Source organism: Pygocentrus nattereri, chromosome 22 (genome assembly GCF_015220715.1).
Source record: "Pygocentrus nattereri isolate fPygNat1 chromosome 22, fPygNat1.pri, whole genome shotgun sequence".
NCBI classification, from domain to species: Eukaryota; Metazoa; Chordata; class Actinopteri; order Characiformes; family Serrasalmidae; genus Pygocentrus; species Pygocentrus nattereri.
Genome location: NC_051232.1, coordinates 8,058,995 through 8,075,568, shown reverse-complemented (window position 1 = coordinate 8,075,568; position 16,574 = coordinate 8,058,995). Strand labels below are relative to the sequence as shown.

Sequence of the window (16,574 nt, the reverse complement as noted above, 5' to 3'; positions counted from 1 at the left end):
GATGAGATATTTAATGTTCAAATGGATAAACTTTATTGTTTTTTGCAAATATTCACTAATTTTGAATTTGATGCCTGCAACACGTTCCAAAGAAGTTGGGACAGGGGCGTGTTTACCACTGTGTTACATCACCTTTCCTTTTAACAACACTCAATAAGCATTTGGGAACTGAGGACACTGATTGTTGAAGCTTTGTAGGTGGAATTCTTTCCCATTCTTGCTTGATGTACAGCTTCAGTAGCTCAACAGTCCGGGGTCTCCGTTGTCGTATTTTGCACTTCATAATGTGCCACACATTTTCAATGGGAGACAGGTCTGGACTGCAGGCAGGTCAGTCTAGTACCCGCACTCATTTACTACAAAGCCACGCTGTTGTAACACGTGCAGAATGTGGCTTGGCATTGTCTTGCTGAAATAAGCAGGACATCCCTGAAAAAGACGTTGCTTGGATGGCAGCAGATGTTGCTCCAAAACCTGTATGTACCTTTCAGCATTAATGGTGCCTTCACAGATGTGCAAGTTACCCCTGCCATGGGCACTAACACACCATCACACCATCAGAGATGCTGGCTTTTGAACTTTGCACTGATAACAATCCTTTTCCTCTTTGGCCCGGAGGACACGACGTCCATGATTTCCAAAAACAGTGTGAAGTGTGGACTCGTCAGACCACAGGACACTTTTCCACTCTGCGTCAGTCCATCTCAGATGAGCTCAGGCCCAGAGAAGCCGGCTGCGTTTCTGGGTGGTGTTGATATCTGGCTTTCGCTTTGCATGGCAGAGTTTTAACTTGCACTTGTAGATGGAGCGACGAACTGTGTTCACTGACGATGGTTTTCTGGAGTGTTCCTGAGCCCATGTGATAATATCCGTTACAGAATGATGCCGGTTTTTAATGCAGTGCCGCCTGAGGGTTCGAAGGTCACGGGCATTCAGTGCTGGTTTTCTGCCTTGCTGCTTACTTGCAGAGATTTCTCCAGATTCTCTGAATCTTTTGATGATATTATGGACTGTAGGTGACGAAATCCCTAAATTCCTTGCAGTTGCACGTTGAGAAACGTTGTTCTTAAACTGTTGGACTATTTGCTCACGCAGTTGTTCACAAAGTGGTGAACCTCGCCCGTCCTTGCTTGTGAACAACTGAGCCTTTCAGGGATGCTCCCTTTATACCCAATCATGACCCTCACCTGTTTCCAATGAACCTGTTCACCTGTGGAATGTTCCAAACAGGTGTTTTTTGAGCATTCCTCAACTTTCCCAGTCTTTTGTTGCCCCTGTCCCAACTTCTTTGGAACATGTTGCAGGCATCAAATTCAAAATGAGTGAATATTTGCAAAAAACAATAAAGTTTATCTGTTTGAACATTAAATATCTTGTCTTTGTAGTGTATTCAACTGAATATAGGTTGAAAAGGATTTGCAAATCATCGTATTCTGTTTTTATTTACGTTTTACACAACGTCCCAACTTCACTGGAATTGGGGTTGTATGTAGGTTTGTAGGTGTGCTGGTGTTTGTAGATGTATAGGTGTTGGGGTGTGTGTAGGTATGTTGTTAGTGTGTGTATTTGTGTTGGTGTATGTGTAGGTTGGTGTGTTTGTAGGTGTTGTTGATGTGTGTGTAGGTGTTGGTGTGTGTGTGTGTGTAGATGTTAGTGTGTGTAGGTTTGTTGGTGAGTGTGCGTAGGTTGTTGTGAGTAGGTGTTGCTCCTGTATGTATGTGTTTTAGTATGTGTGTAGGTGTTGGGTGTGTTAGTGTGTGTGTTGGTGTGTCTAGGTGTGCCAGTGTGTGTGAAGGTGTTTGTGTCTAGGTGTGTGTGTGTGTAGGTGTTTCATCTCACCATGCGAGCAGTGTGTGCAGGTGTTGGGGGGTGGTGGGGTCCGGGCTGAGAGGCGGTGAGGTCACACATGCCGCCGCCTTTGCCCAGTTCCGGTTCCAGTAATGCGAGCCATCAGTGGCCAAACTTGCCGTAAGCGGCTCTCCAAACACCACACAGCCTGGAGAGAGAGACGGTCAGGAGGACAACCAGTCAGGAGAGAGAGGGAGCTAGTAACTCCGGCACCACTTAAGGCAGAACGCATCTGAAGAAAACGCATGCAGTGTGCATCATGCTAGTTGGTGGGTATAACCTTCCATTGCTTGTTAGCAACACAAGCACACACACACACACACACACACACACACACACACACACACACACACACACCTTTCCTGCGTGCCTGGGTTAGTGTGTCGGCTGCACTCTTGCTCATCACACGGGTGATGTAGACAGGGCAGTTGACCCGGTTGCCGATGGTGATGGCCCGAAACACAGCCTCTGCCTCCAGCTATCAGAGCCAATCAGAGCAGCGTTAGATTCATCACAGCTGTCTGTGCAGCTGGAGAAACGCCAAGTGTGTTCAACAATTATTAGTATGTTAATTGGCACATCTGGTGACTAGGTGATTGATTCATTAGCTAAATGGACAGTGAATCTTACTTCCTCTGGGCGGCTAAGTGGGTGACCCTCTGGCCCAGTGATGCCCATCTCCAAAATCTTCTTTTGCTCCTGAAACACAAACATTTCTTTAGTTATATGATCTAATATCATCGTAATTACGGTCACGAACGAATCGCTGCTGTCAGAACAAAACATCATATCACCAGTTTACATTGTTTCCAACTTTCATGATGATTGGATCAATAAAAATGACCTAAAATGACTTGGAACAAATCATCTCTCGACTCACTCACTCACTCACTCATTAATTCACCCACTCACTCGATCACTCACTCACTCATTTGTTCACTCACTCAAGCACACATTCACTCACTCACTCGATCACTCACTCGATCACTCAATCAGTTGAGCGCACACATTCATTCACCTATCCACTTACTTGTTCACTCGTTCATTTGTTCACTCACCCATTCACTCACACTCCCGTGATCATTCACTCACTCGATCCCTCATTCACTCACTCAAAGTCCACACACTTATTTGATCACTCACTCACACATTCATTAGTTCGCTCACTCGACCACTCGTTCACAGACTTACTCAATCACTCGCTTGCTTGATCACTCATTCATTCACCTGATCACTTATTTATTCCCTCACTTGATCACTCACTCACTCACTCACTGACTCACTCACTCGATCTCTCTCTCACTCGATCACTCACTCAACCACCCGATCCCTAATTTGTTCACACTCACTCAAACACTTGATCACTCATTTGTTCACTCACTCACACTCACTAGGTCACTTGATCACTAATTTCTTCACTTGATCACTTGTTTATTCACCTCACTCAATTAGCCATTCATTCGTTCACTCACTCAATCACTCACTTACTCAATCTCTCGCTTACTTGATCACTCACTCACCCACTCACTCAATCATGCTGTCACCTGTGCTATTAGGTCTCCATTCTCCGCATGTACCAACACCACCGCACCCAAATTGCTCAGGAAAGAAAAAGCCTCATAGAGCTGAGAGAGAGAGAGAGAGAGAGAGAGAGAGAGAGAGAGAGAGAGAGAGAGAGAGAGAGAGACATAGGAAGAGAAAGAATGAGAGACGATTTTAAAGTCGGTTTGTTTTGAGATTGCAGGGTGAGTGGACTGTGGCATCTGTAGTGTGTGCCATGCTAACCTGAGTGTCCGTCATTTGGAATAAGTCTTTGTAGGCCATGTACACCTGGAATGAGTTGATTCCTGAAAATGTGGGAGGAGAAAAGGTTAAAGGCCGTTTCAGCGTCGCCAAAAGGAGTTAAATTCAGACATTTCTCCAACCAAATGATGGTGCTTCATAAACTCCTCCTGCAGCATCAGCTTGGCTGTGCCTGTTCACAGAAGAGTGCTGACCGCTCATCAGATCACTCTGCACAAAACGTCCTTCAGACCGACTCCACAGAAACTCTCCATCCAGCTGTTTTTCTTTCCGTAAATGTTTGGGGAAAAATCTGTGTGTGAACAGAAGGTGCTATATCTGACGTTATCTATAGATAATATACCTGATAGCTTGATCCTGTGGTTCAGCGCATGGTTTAGTATATCAGCCGTGAAAATGTGAGAACTGGCTGCACTTAATTAACTAGAATAGTGCATTACTAAAGAAAATCCGGAGTGATTAAGCAGCTTAAGGGATTTGAGAATGGTTGCTAAGGTGTTGCCAGGAGTATTAATAGGTAGTTGCTGTGGGATTCCAGGTGAATGCTAGGCAGTTGTTATAGTATCCCAGGTAGTTCTGATGGAATCCCAGGTAATTGCTAAGGTGTTGCTAGGTGGTTGATATAGTATCTGAGGTCATAGCTAAGGTGTTGCTAGGCAGTTGCTTTGCTTAGGTGTTGCTAGGTTATTGCTATGATATTACAGATTGTTGCAAAGGTGTTGCTGAGTGGTTGTGATGATATGCCCAGCGACTGCTAAGGTGTTGTTCGGCGGTTGCTATAGTATCTGAGATCACTGCTAATGTATTGTTAGGTGGTTGCTATGGCATCCCAGGTGTTTGCTTAGGTGTTGCTAGGTTGTTGCTATGGTATTACAGATTGTTGCAAAGGTGTTGCTAGGTGGTTGCTATGGTACCCATGGTGATTGCTAGAGTTTTGCTAGGTGGTTGCTATGGTATTACAGGGGTTGGTACATGGTTGCTATGATATTCCAACTGTTTGCTAAGGTTTTGCTAGGCAGTTGCTATGATATCTGAAGTGGTTGGTAGAGTGTTGCTAGGTGGCTGCTATGAAATTCCAAGTGATTCCAAGGCAGTTGCCATTGCATCCAAGGTGGTCAGTAACGTGTTGCTAGGCAGTTGCCATGGTGTATAGGGTGTTTATTGGGTCATTCTTAGGGAGTTACCAAATGTTAGCTACATATTGAAAATCTATGGGAGTCTGTATGAGGAAGGAGGGCTGGAAAAACGACACATAGAGGAGTGCAGATCAGTGTGGACATGGATCAAAGCTTGGCTGATCTGCCCTGAGTGAGTACATGCATTTTGGTACCTGTTAGGCAAAGGAAATAATAGGGCTGGGCCAAAATGAATGGGACTCTAAGGGAGCAAAGAGGGATGAGAAAACGACACACAGAGGAGTGTGGGTCAGAACAACACTGAATTTGTGCTCAGGGGCCTGCTCTGAGATAGTATATGCGAAACGCTGTCATTCAGTTGAACTGAAGTACAGTAGACAGTCGTGGCCCCACGGGAAAAGTTTAATGAAGATTGTACGAAAACTGTATTTTAGATCAAAAAGCTATATACAAGCACACAATTCCCGATCAGACCGAACCTTCCAGAATGCTGTTGTTATCTCAAAAATGGCGGGACAACTTAGCGTGCAAAATTCCTGGCTTGAAGGCATTTCATTCTCTGGTCAGGAAAAAGAGTCAGATTGGTGAAAAATGGACCACTTTGAATTTGTGTACTCAGATAAATGTAACTAAATAATAAACAGCTAGATTGGACAAATGCTTAGGGAGATATTTAGATGAATGCTGCATCCCAAATCAGGGGCTGCTTCCTTCAGAGACTGCATTTAAAGGCCGAATGTGTCACAGTGGCACGACTAGCCTATTCCATTTCAATGGCTCCTTCATAGCGGGGCGAGACATGTGTCTTTTGTTTCCATGGCAACGAAGGATCCAACAGGTGGATCCAACACATCCAGAGGTTCATTGCATGCTGGCAAGGATTCAAGAACATGGCAAAGTCAGAAGAGTAGGCAACAATGGCTGAGGAGACACTTTAAATGTAAGCATTGGGTTTAAAGAGAATCAACCAGCTATTGATGCAAGTGTTAAAAAAAAGCCAATGTGCTCTGAAGCAAAACTGATGCTAATATTTTGTTTTGTTTTAGGGAGCAAAGAGCAGCCAGAGAGAAGCATCTCAGTTCAGTCATGGGTCTACACGGCCTTCGAAGCACACGCCTTTGTAGACCACGTCCTTCAAAGGATACAGCTCTTGAATTAGGACACAGCTGAATTTAAAACAGCACACTAACTCAAACTAAATGCATGAGTACCTTTTTCCTGGACCAGCACCTCCAGCTCATCCTTCACACCCTCGTCCCACTGAGGGATGTCCACATGCAGAGAGTAATCACAGCAGCACTTCCTGTCCGCTACTTCTTGCCACTGCTCGAACACCTGCAGAAGACTGGTTCCAGGCTGAGGGGTCACATGATCAACTGCAGAGTGAAAAGAAGTGCAACACTGGACATTATAGAGATACAGAGATACCACATGTCTACAGAAGATCTGTTTTCACCAAGAAATTTCTCATAATGGATTATTGGCTTCAATGATTGAGACCACACATCTTAATAAAACAGCATGCACACATGAAAGAGTTGCAGCTACAAAGACCTACTTAAAACTGGTGAATTATACTGGTGATGTGGACTGTAACTGAATTATAATACTGATATTGATGGAGTTTGGATTTTAATGGGTGTCAGGTGCCAATCCCCAGGCCCCGATGACAGCCGTGAGAGCCGGCAGGATGGCGGAGCACTTAGAGTGAGGACAAACCCTGGAGAGAACAGTGAGTGAGGGAGGGAGTCCCCGGTCCTGGGTACCACCTCCAGTCCCGCAGTGAGGCCACTTTAATTTGCCTTATGTTTGACATGGGCGGCCAAGCTGCCGAGCGGGGGCGGTGACAGGGAGGCGAAGCAACGAGCTCTGGTTCCCTGTCGACTCAGATGCTCATACTACACCTAATGAGTGGCAGCTGATGCTGATCTGGCTGGCAGTGTGAGGGCCTTTTAAAAAGAGCAGAGAGGGATGAGCAGCAGCCCGAGAGACTAAGGAGTCCAGCTGAAAAGCTCAACTGAGAAAAGGATTTTAAAAAAGTCTGGCGTCCTTCTTAAGCCCGGTGCAGCACAAGCCATGCTATACTAGGGTGCTGGATTGTGATTGGATTGTAATAGTGTTGGTGTTGACTCACTGATCATCGTGGTTCCTCCAGCCAGTGCTGCTTTGGTTCCCTGGTAAAAGTCATCCACAGGTGGGCTATCCAGGTAAGCCTTGTTCAGGCAGGTGTTGGTGTCGATGCCGCCGGGGATGACCATGCGACCCTCTGCCTCCACCACCCTCACCCCACCAGGGACGACAAGGTTCTCTCCAACCTGTCTGCAAAGGATGTTCAAGTAACATCAGCACAACAGGAACCTGAAGAAAACTATTTTGAAGATGAGGTGAGCCAAAAACTATTTACACAACTTAAACTGAGAAACCCAACAATACACTGACTCTACCTCTCCCTACAACTGGATAGTCGTTAAGGAGCACTCTCTCTATTAGCCCAAAAGGGAGATGGAAAACATCACCTATATTAGCACACAGAGCAGTTAAAGAACGCCGCCTATATTAGCACACAGAGCAGTTAAAGAACGCCGCCTATATTAGCACACAGAGCAGTTAAAGAACGCCACCTATATTAGCACACAGAGCAGTTAAAGAACGCCACCTATATTAGCACACAGAGCAGTTAAAGAACGCCACCTATATTAGCACACAGAGCAGTTAAAGAACGCCACCTATATTAGCACACAGAGCAGTTAAAGAACAACGCCTAAATTAGCACACAGAGCAGTTAAAGAACGGCACCTATATTAGCACACAGAGCAGTTAAAGAACGCCACCTATATTAGCACACAGAGCAGTTAAAGAACGCCACCTATATTAGCACACAGAGCAGTTAAAGAACGCCACCTATATTAGCACACAGAGCAGTTAAAGAACGCCACCTATATTAGCACACAGAGCAGTTAAAGAACGCCAACTATATTAGCACAAAGAGCAGCTAATGAAGCAAAACTCTATTAGCACACAGAGCAGTTAAAGAACAACGCCTATATTAGCACACAGAGCAGTTAAAGAACAACGCCTATATTAGCACACAGAGCAGTTAAAGAACAACGCCTATATTAGCACACAGAGCAGTTAAAGAACAACGCCTATATTAGCACACAGAGCAGTTAAAGAACAACGCCTACATTAGCACACAGAGCAGTTAAAGAACGCCGCCTACATTAGCACACAGAGCAGTTAAAGAACGCCGCCTATATTAGCACACAGAGCAGTTAAAGAACGCCACCTATATTAGCACACAGAGCAGTTAAAGAGCGCCACCTATATTAGCACACAGAGCAGTTAAAGAACGCCACCTATATTAGCACACAGAGCAGTTAAAGAACGCCACCTATATTAGCACAAAGAGCAGTTAAAGAACGCCACCTATATTAGCACACAGAGCAGTTAAAGAACGCCGCCTATATTAGCACACAGAGCAGTTAAAGAACGCCACCTATATTAGCACACAGAGCAGTTAAAGAACACCACCTATATTAGCACACAGAGCAGTTAAAGAACGCCACCTATATTAGCAAAAAGAGCAGTTAAAGAACGCCACCTATATTAGCACACAGAGCAGTTAAAGAACAACGCCTATATTAGCACACAGAGCAGTTAAAGAACGCCGCCTATATTAGCACACAGAGCAGTTAAAGAACAACGCCTATATTAGCACACAGAGCAGTTAAAGAACGCCGCCTATATTAGCACACAGAGCAGTTAAAGAACGCCGCCTATATTAGCACACAGAGCAGTTAAAGAACGCCGCCTATATTAGCACACAGAGCAGTTAAAGAACAACGCCTATATTAGCACACAGAGCAGTTAAAGAACATCACCTATATTAGCACACAGAGCAGTTAAAGAACGCCACCTATATTAGCACACAGAGCAGCTAATGAAGCAAAACTCTATTAGCACACAGAGCAGTTAAAGAACGCCGCCTATATTACCACACAGAGCAGTTAAAGAACGCCGCCTATATTAGCACACAGACCAGTTAAAGAACGCCACCTATATTAGCACACAGACCAGTTAAAGAACGCCACCTATATTAGCGCACAGAGCAGTTAAAGAACGCCACCTATATTAGCACACAGAGCAGTTAAAGAACGCCACCTATATTAGCACACAGAGCAGTTAAAGAACATCACCTATATTAGCACACAGAGCAGTTAAAGAACATCACCTATATTAGCACACAGAGCAGTTAAAGAACGCTGCCTATATTAGCACACAGAGCAGTTAAAGAACATCACCTATATTAGCACACAGAGCAGTTAAAGAACGCCACCTATATTAGCACAAAGAGCAGTTAAAGAACGCCACCTATATTAGCACACAGAGCAGTTAAAGAACACCACCTATATTAGCACACAGACCAGTTAAAGAACGCCACCTATATTAGCGCACAGAGCAGTTAAAGAACGCCACCTATATTAGCGCACAGAGCAGTTAAAGAACACCACCTATATTAGCACACAGACCAGTTAAAGAACGCCACCTATATTAGCGCACAGAACAGTTAAAGAACATCACCTATATTAGCACACAGACCAGTTAAAGAACGCTGCCTATATTAGCACACAGAGCAGTTAAAGAACAACGCCTACATTAGCACACAGAGCAGTTAAAGAACGCCGCCTATATTAGCACACAGAGCAGTTAAAGAACACCACCTATATTAGCACACAGAGCTGTTAAATAACATCACCTATATTAGCACACAGAGCAGCTAATGAAGCAAAACTCTATTAGCACACAGAGCAGTTAATAAACACCACCTCCAGCACTGTGCAGTGAAATACTGCTTTTATGGTCAGTGAATAAACTGTGTTCAATCATATTTATATGAGATGAATAATTAGCAGCGTCTAAGTTCCGCCTCTCAGTGACAATCTTACTTGATGACTCCGTCCTCCACATAAACATCAGCATAAAACGACTGGTCATCGTTCACCACTCGTCCTCCTTTAATCAGCAGCCGCTCACTCTGAGAGAGAGAGAGAGAGAGAGAGAGAGAGAGAGAGAGAGATACAGAGAGAGATACAGAGAGAGAGAGGAATAGTGAGAGAGACAGAGAGAGAGAGAGGAATAGTGAGAGAGAGAGAGAGACAGAGCGAGAGGGAGGGAGGAATAGTGAGAGTGAGAGAGAGACAGACAGAGAGAGAGAGAGACAGAGTGAGAGGGAGGGAGGAATAGAGAGAAAGAGATACAGAGAGAGAGAGAGGAATAGTGAGAGTGAGAGACAGACAGACAGAGAGAGAGAGACAGCAAGAGGGAGGGAGGAATAGAGAGAGAGAGAGAGACAGAGAGAGAGTGAGAGAGAGAGGGAGGGAGGAATGGAGAGAGTGAGAGAGAGAGACAGAGAGAATGAGAGAGGGAGAGAGAGGGAGAGAGAGGGAGAGAGAGAGGGAGAGAGAGAGGGAGGAATAGAGAGAGAGAGAGAGAGAGAGGAATAGAGAGAGAGAGAGAGAGAGAGAGAGAGAGAGAGAGAGAGAGAGACAGAGAGACAGTGAGAGAGAGAGGGAGGGAGGAATGGAGAGAGTGAGAGAGAGAGACAGAGAGAATGAGAGAGTGAGAGAGAGAGAGAGAAGGAGAGAGAGAAGGAGAGAGAGAGAGAGAGAAGGAGAGAGAGAGAGAGGGAGAGAGAGAGAGAGAAGGAGAGAGAGAAGGAGAGAGAATGAGAGTGAGAGAGAGAGAGAGAAGGAGAGAGAGAAGGAGAGAGAGAGAGAGAGCGAGAGAGATAGAGAGAGAGAGAGAGTGATAGCCAGACAGCTAGAGAGAGAGAGAGAGAGAGAGAGAGAGGGAGAGAGAGAGAGGGAGAGATTGAGGGGAATAGATGGTTATGAAGCTTTGATGTGACTGTAACGATATTCCATCATCGATGTTTCCTAAATGATATCAATCTGCCTGAAACCAAACGCACGCGCTCCTCCACGCTGCTGTGGTCGTGGCCTTGCACGCTGTTATGTTTCCATGGCAACTGGACCCCTTGGTCATTATTACAGGAGTGAATGAATGAACCCTGATTTGCGTCATCGTTTCTGCCCCTCCCCCTTTTTAATTGTACCTGCACCTGTCTTTCGTTGCCCCGCCCCCTTTTTTACAGATTCTTGCGCGGTGACGCGTCAAGCGCGCGCTAAAGGCTTTTATAGACATTCATTCAGCCTATCGGGCGCGTGCGATCTGCTCGGTTCCCTCGCGCGCGCTCGCGCCTCCGCTCTTCGCCGTTTTTATGCCGAAGGCGGGATTATGTGAGATAATCTGCGCTATGCTAACGCTCGGGGCTTTAATCCACGCGGAGTGCGCGTGCGTGTCTCACCGTGAGGTGCGGAATGCTCCTCGTGCCCTGGAAGCTCGCGCCGGACATGCTGCTCCGCTCCGAACGCCGAAATGCTGAGGAACAATGATGAGCCGCGGCAGCGCGAGAGGATTACAGCAGAGGCGCGCGTGCACGCGCTGATTGGGTGGGGAGGTGGGGAGGTGGGGGGGGGGGGGGGGGGGGGGGGGGGTTCTCTGCGGCGCCATCTGCCGGATAAAGGGTCTGTCTGAGTGATTAATCCCGCCCCCCACGCGCGCCTTAAACAAAAATCTGGGGATTTAAAGGCAGCGCACGCGCCCTCATTCCATTTACATACAAACATATATAAAATGTATATACACACACATACCAGAACCAGTGGCACTTTAGTTTTAGGCAGTAGTGTATTATTATTATTATTATTATTATTATTATTATAGCACTTGAAAAAATGAGAGACCCCTATTTGTTTAATTTCCATTCAAAATTTCAGGCAACTGAAAATCTTTTTTAGGAGATTTCTGTGAGATGATCATATATCAGATACTCCACTCGCAGAATGAAGGAACCGATTAAAAGCTCCAGAGAAACCGTGACTCCTAACAACCACCTGGAAGACCTGGTCGACCCCAGAACTGCCCCCCATCAGATAAACAGCACGGAAAGCTTTGATCTCTGAAAGAGAGGAGAACATCAAGCTGCTTCAGATCTGAAAACATCCACAGGTGTTTCTGTCCATCCTTCAACTGTGAGAAGACCACTCAGCGCTGTGGGTCAGAAAGGACATGTAGCTGATCAAGAAGAACCTCACTGAGAAAAGGAGACGAGAACATCTGCAGTGGAACACCAGGCTGACCGTCTGAGATGTGGAGAAGGCTTTATGGACTGAAGATCTGAGATCTGTGGAGGGAACAGAAGGCAGCACGGACGCCGCCGAAGCCATGAAAGAGTCTTCAGATCCTCAGTCGACATCGGAGGAGGACCAGAGCAGGTCTGAGGATGGAGAACAACATCTGGAGCTGGAGATCAGTTTCGGATTGAAGTCCATCATCATGCAGGACCTTCTTAGCCTACGGCAGGATAATGACCCCAAACACATGGCTGAGAAGATCAAGACTGACCACACAAAGAAGCTGAACGATGGACTGACCGTCCCAGAGTCCAGACCTCAACACTGCTGAATGGGTTTGATCACTTCAGAAAATCATCAACCAGCTTCTAAGACTGAGCTTTGGAGGTGTGTCTGCAGGTTCTTTGAGGAGCTGAAAGTGGGTCTCCTGAAAAGAATGGAAGCTGGAATGAAGGTGACGAGTGACTCACTGACCCTCAGACATCTGATAATAGATTTAATTATTGTGCATTTTTCTGATAAATATATTTTTCTGTTAAATATTTCATAATAACTTCTATTTAATAACTTCAATAAACCCCTGGAGGCTGTGCGTTACCGCGGTTTAACCACGGGGAAGGGTGGTGTTAGGCACGACGTGAAGCGGAGTGAAACTCGCCTCCCTGTAGTTAAATCACTGTAACGCACGGCCTCGAGTGGATAACTGCTGTTATAAAACAGCGGCCAACATAAAATATAATTATTTTAATTATTTATTGAGAAACGTTATTACTAACAATCTAAACAAGTGTTCCACCAAAAAATGCAGTTCCTTTAGATCATGGTGTCATTACCAAGCAACCATGGACCACTGAATAAGGAGAACGTCTGGTCACCCATCGTTGTCCACTGTGGGCATTTCATGAATGTCGGAACTTTTTGTCATATAACAATAAACATGTGATGTTGCAGCACGGTTTAACGCAATACCTTCACTTTATGAGCTCTTCTTGGTCTCCACATCACCACCGCCAGTTTTATTTAGCACCAATCTTCTCTCAAACGGCTCCCTGCTCCCTACATAGTGCACTACGTAGGAGTTTAAATACTGGATCCTGCAGCCCAGCAGAGCGAAATACAGCTAAGAGACAGTCATTTGGGACTCGGACACGTCCACACTCCATAAATGAGGCACTGTTTGGCTGCAGAGGCTAGAACTTCTAAACCTTTATAGCTAGAACACTATTTAGAGAATACAGAGCCATTTGGGACTTTTGGCCTGTTCGAAAGCTGACCAGCCTGGTTCTAGGTAAGAAAATAAGTCGTCAGCCCCTCAGTTTAAACATAAGTAACGGGCTCTTGCTTCATCGGGGCAGTCGGTGCCCCATGCCAGCAGCTTTAGAGTCAAAGATTATCCATTAACAGCACAAGGGGTTTTCGTGCCGTGGCGCAGCGATATAAACACATTCAGGTCTGTTGTTACGTAAAGTGTACTGTGGGTTTTACAGTGGCTTTGAACGCAGCTCGGCCAATCAGATTTTAAGACCAGAACTATCCGTTTTATAAATGTCTTTGTCTTATTTGTGAGGGTTATGCAACGTGGCATCCATCCTCCGCCTAGAAACATCTGGTTCTTATAAACAAACAAATAAATAAATAACATATATATTATTTAAGCGCGCCACCACATTCACGGCAGCTGTTTTTATCTCTTATCCCTACGCAGTGACTGACTTTAGAGCTTTTTAAATATTAACAGTGAATGCAGTAGCAAGGAGCTTAAGTAGGTCAGAACATCAGTGTGGATCAAAACACAGGAAGACAGTACAGTGCAGATAAAAAACAGCAACATTATTAGTACTATCATTATAATTATCATCATTATTATTATTACTGTTGATAATATTACGCATACACATGCCTTTGGTAATAAGTAGACTTACTATTATTGATAGTATTAGCTAAACGTATCAACCTTCAGCAGTAATGAGTGTTATGATGGCCGTACTGTATCATACCTCTCTGTACAGTCTTAAGACGTGGTTCTTTAAAGGGTTCTCTAGCAAAGGGAGGGGTTCTGTTCCTGTTTCGTGTTAAAATGGTTCTTCTGATTGGTGGAGAATGTGTTGTAAGGGGTGCTGTGTAGGAACAGAAAGAGTTGTGCTATTGTTACAGGCTTGGCATCATCTCGATGTTAGAAGAGTTGTGTTGAATGAAGATTATTATGAGAATGAAGTGTCAGAACGAAGAGCTCTGAGAGGAAGAAACAGTGAAAAAGCCCCCAGATCTGTATATTAATATTTTTATAGGTTTATTATTCAGTCCGATCTGCATACTACTGTAATTTTTGGTGTATTATTCAGTCCAAACTGCACATTAATGTTTTCATTCTTTTAATATTCAGGGTAATGTGCATATTAATGTTTTTTGTAGGTTCAATACTCTGTCTGATCTGCATACTAATATTTTCTATAGTTTCAATATTATCGGTCTGATCTGTATATTAATGTTTTTTATAGGTTCAATATTGAGTCTGATCTGTAGAGTAATGTTCTTATAGGTTTAATACTCAGTCTGATCTCTATATTAATGTTTTTATAGCTTTAATACTCGGTCTGATCTGTATAGTAATGTAGTTATAGCTTTAATACTTGGTCTGATCTCTATATTAATGATGTTATAGCTTTAATACTCAGTCTGATCTCTATATTAATGTTGTTATAGCTTTAATACTCAGTCTGATCTCTATATTAATGTTGTTATAGCTTTAATACTCTGTCTGATCTGTATAGTAATGTTATAGCTTTAATACTCAGTCTGATCTCTATATTAATGTTGTTATAGCTTTAATACTCGGTCTGATCTCTATATTAATGTTGTTATAGCTTTAATACTCAATCTGATCTCTATATTAATGTTTTTTTATAGGTTCAATATTGAGTCTGATCTGTATAGTAATGTTCTTATAGGTTTAATACTCAGTCTGATCTGTATAGTAATGTTGTTATAGCTTTAATACTCGGTCTGATCTCTATATTAATGTTGTTATAGCTTTAATACTCAGTCTAATCTCTATATTAATGTTGTTATAGCTTTAATACTCAGTCTGGTCTCTATATTAATGTTGTTATAGCTTTAATACTCAGTCTGATCTCTATATTAATGTTGTTATAACTTTAATACTCGGTCTGATCTGTATAGTAATGTTGTTATAGCTTTAATACTCGGTCTGATCTCTATATTAATGTTGTTATAGCTTTAATACTCGGTCTGATCTGTATAGTAATGTTGTTATAGATTTAATACTCGGTCTGATCTCTATATTAATGTTGTTATAGCTTTAATACTCGGTCTGATCTCTATATTAATGTTCTTATAGCTTTAATACTCGGTCTGATCTGTATAGTAATGTTGTTATAGATTTAATACTCGGTCTGATCTCTATATTAATGTTGTTATAGCTTTAATACTCGGTCTGATCTCTATATTAATGTTCTTATAGCTTTATTACTCAGTCTGATCTCTAATGTTGTTATAACTTTATTACTCGGTCTGATCTCTATATTAATGTTGTTATAGCTTTAATACTCGGTCTGATCTCTATATTAATGTTGTTATAGCTTTAATACTCGGTCTGATCTCTATATTAATATTGTTATAGCTTTAATACTCAATCTGATCTCTATATTAATGTTGTTATAGCTTTAATACTCGGTCGGATCTCTATATTAATGTTGTTATAACTTTATTACTCGGTCTGATCTCTATATTAATGTTGTTATAGCTTTAATACTCGGTCTGATCTCTATATTAATGTTGTTATAGCTTTAATACTCGGTCTGATCTCTATATATTAATGTTGTTATAGCTTTAATACTCAGTCTGATCTCTATATTAATGTTATTTTAGGTATAATACTCAGTCTGATCTCTAATGTTGTTATAACTTTATTACTCGGTCTGATCTCTATATTAATGTTGTTATAGCTTTATTACTCAGTCTGATCTGTATAGTAATGTTGTTATAGCTTTAATACTCGGTCTGATCTCTATATTAATATTGTTATAGCTTTAATACTCAGTCTGATCTCTATATTATTGTTGTTATAGCTTTAATACTCGGTCTGATCTCTATATTATTGTTGTTATAGCTTTAATACTCGGTCTGATCTCTATATTAATGTTGTTATAGATTTAATACTCAGTCTGATCTATACATTAATGTTGTTATAGCTTTAATACTCAGTCTGATCTCTATATTAATATTTTTATGGATCAGCTCATAAACAGTAAACGATAATGGGTTTAGGTACCTGCCCGTTGTTGTCGCGCGCCTCCTCTGTGCAGGCATGGTGACTGCGCGCGCGTGTGGACTCATCCCCGCTCGGCTCGCGCTCGCGGCTCCTGTCTCTGCTGGCTGAGCTCGAGCTGCAGTTGCTGGAGTCTCGCGCCCCCTCGGCGGCGCAGCGCGTGCCGGCGGATTTGTGCTGGTGGGAGGTGACGGGATTAGCCAGATAAACCGGCAGCTCGTGCTCGCGGTTCCACAGCCGACAGCCCGACATCACCGCAGCTCGCGCGCACCGCTCAGTCCGCTCCACTGCAGCGACCGGACA

The 16,574-nt window shown here is 43.5% G+C and overlaps 1 protein-coding gene across 2 annotated transcripts in view; it reads right to left on the bottom strand.

The window, feature by feature from the left end:
• Positions 1 to 16,574, bottom strand: part of crmp1 (collapsin response mediator protein 1) — a 29,729-nt gene extending 13,155 nt beyond the window's left edge. Inside the window, exons 1-9 of one of the 2 annotated variants that reach the window (XM_037532928.1) lie at positions 16,275 to 16,574; positions 9,734 to 9,822; positions 6,922 to 7,106; positions 5,999 to 6,163; positions 3,634 to 3,695; positions 3,393 to 3,473; positions 2,479 to 2,547; positions 2,206 to 2,326; positions 1,840 to 1,996 (exon numbers count right to left, since the gene is read on the bottom strand). In XM_037532928.1, coding sequence (XP_037388825.1) covers positions 1,840 to 1,996; positions 2,206 to 2,326; positions 2,479 to 2,547; positions 3,393 to 3,473; positions 3,634 to 3,695; positions 5,999 to 6,163; positions 6,922 to 7,106; positions 9,734 to 9,822; positions 16,275 to 16,523 — 1,178 coding nt within the window. In that variant the 5' untranslated portion in view covers positions 16,524 to 16,574. Of the gene's footprint in view, positions 1 to 1,839; positions 1,997 to 2,205; positions 2,327 to 2,478; positions 2,548 to 3,392; positions 3,474 to 3,633; positions 3,696 to 5,998; positions 6,164 to 6,921; positions 7,107 to 9,733; positions 9,823 to 11,154; positions 11,284 to 16,274 lie in introns of those variants that run through there. The other variant, XM_037532929.1, reaches the window with a different exon arrangement.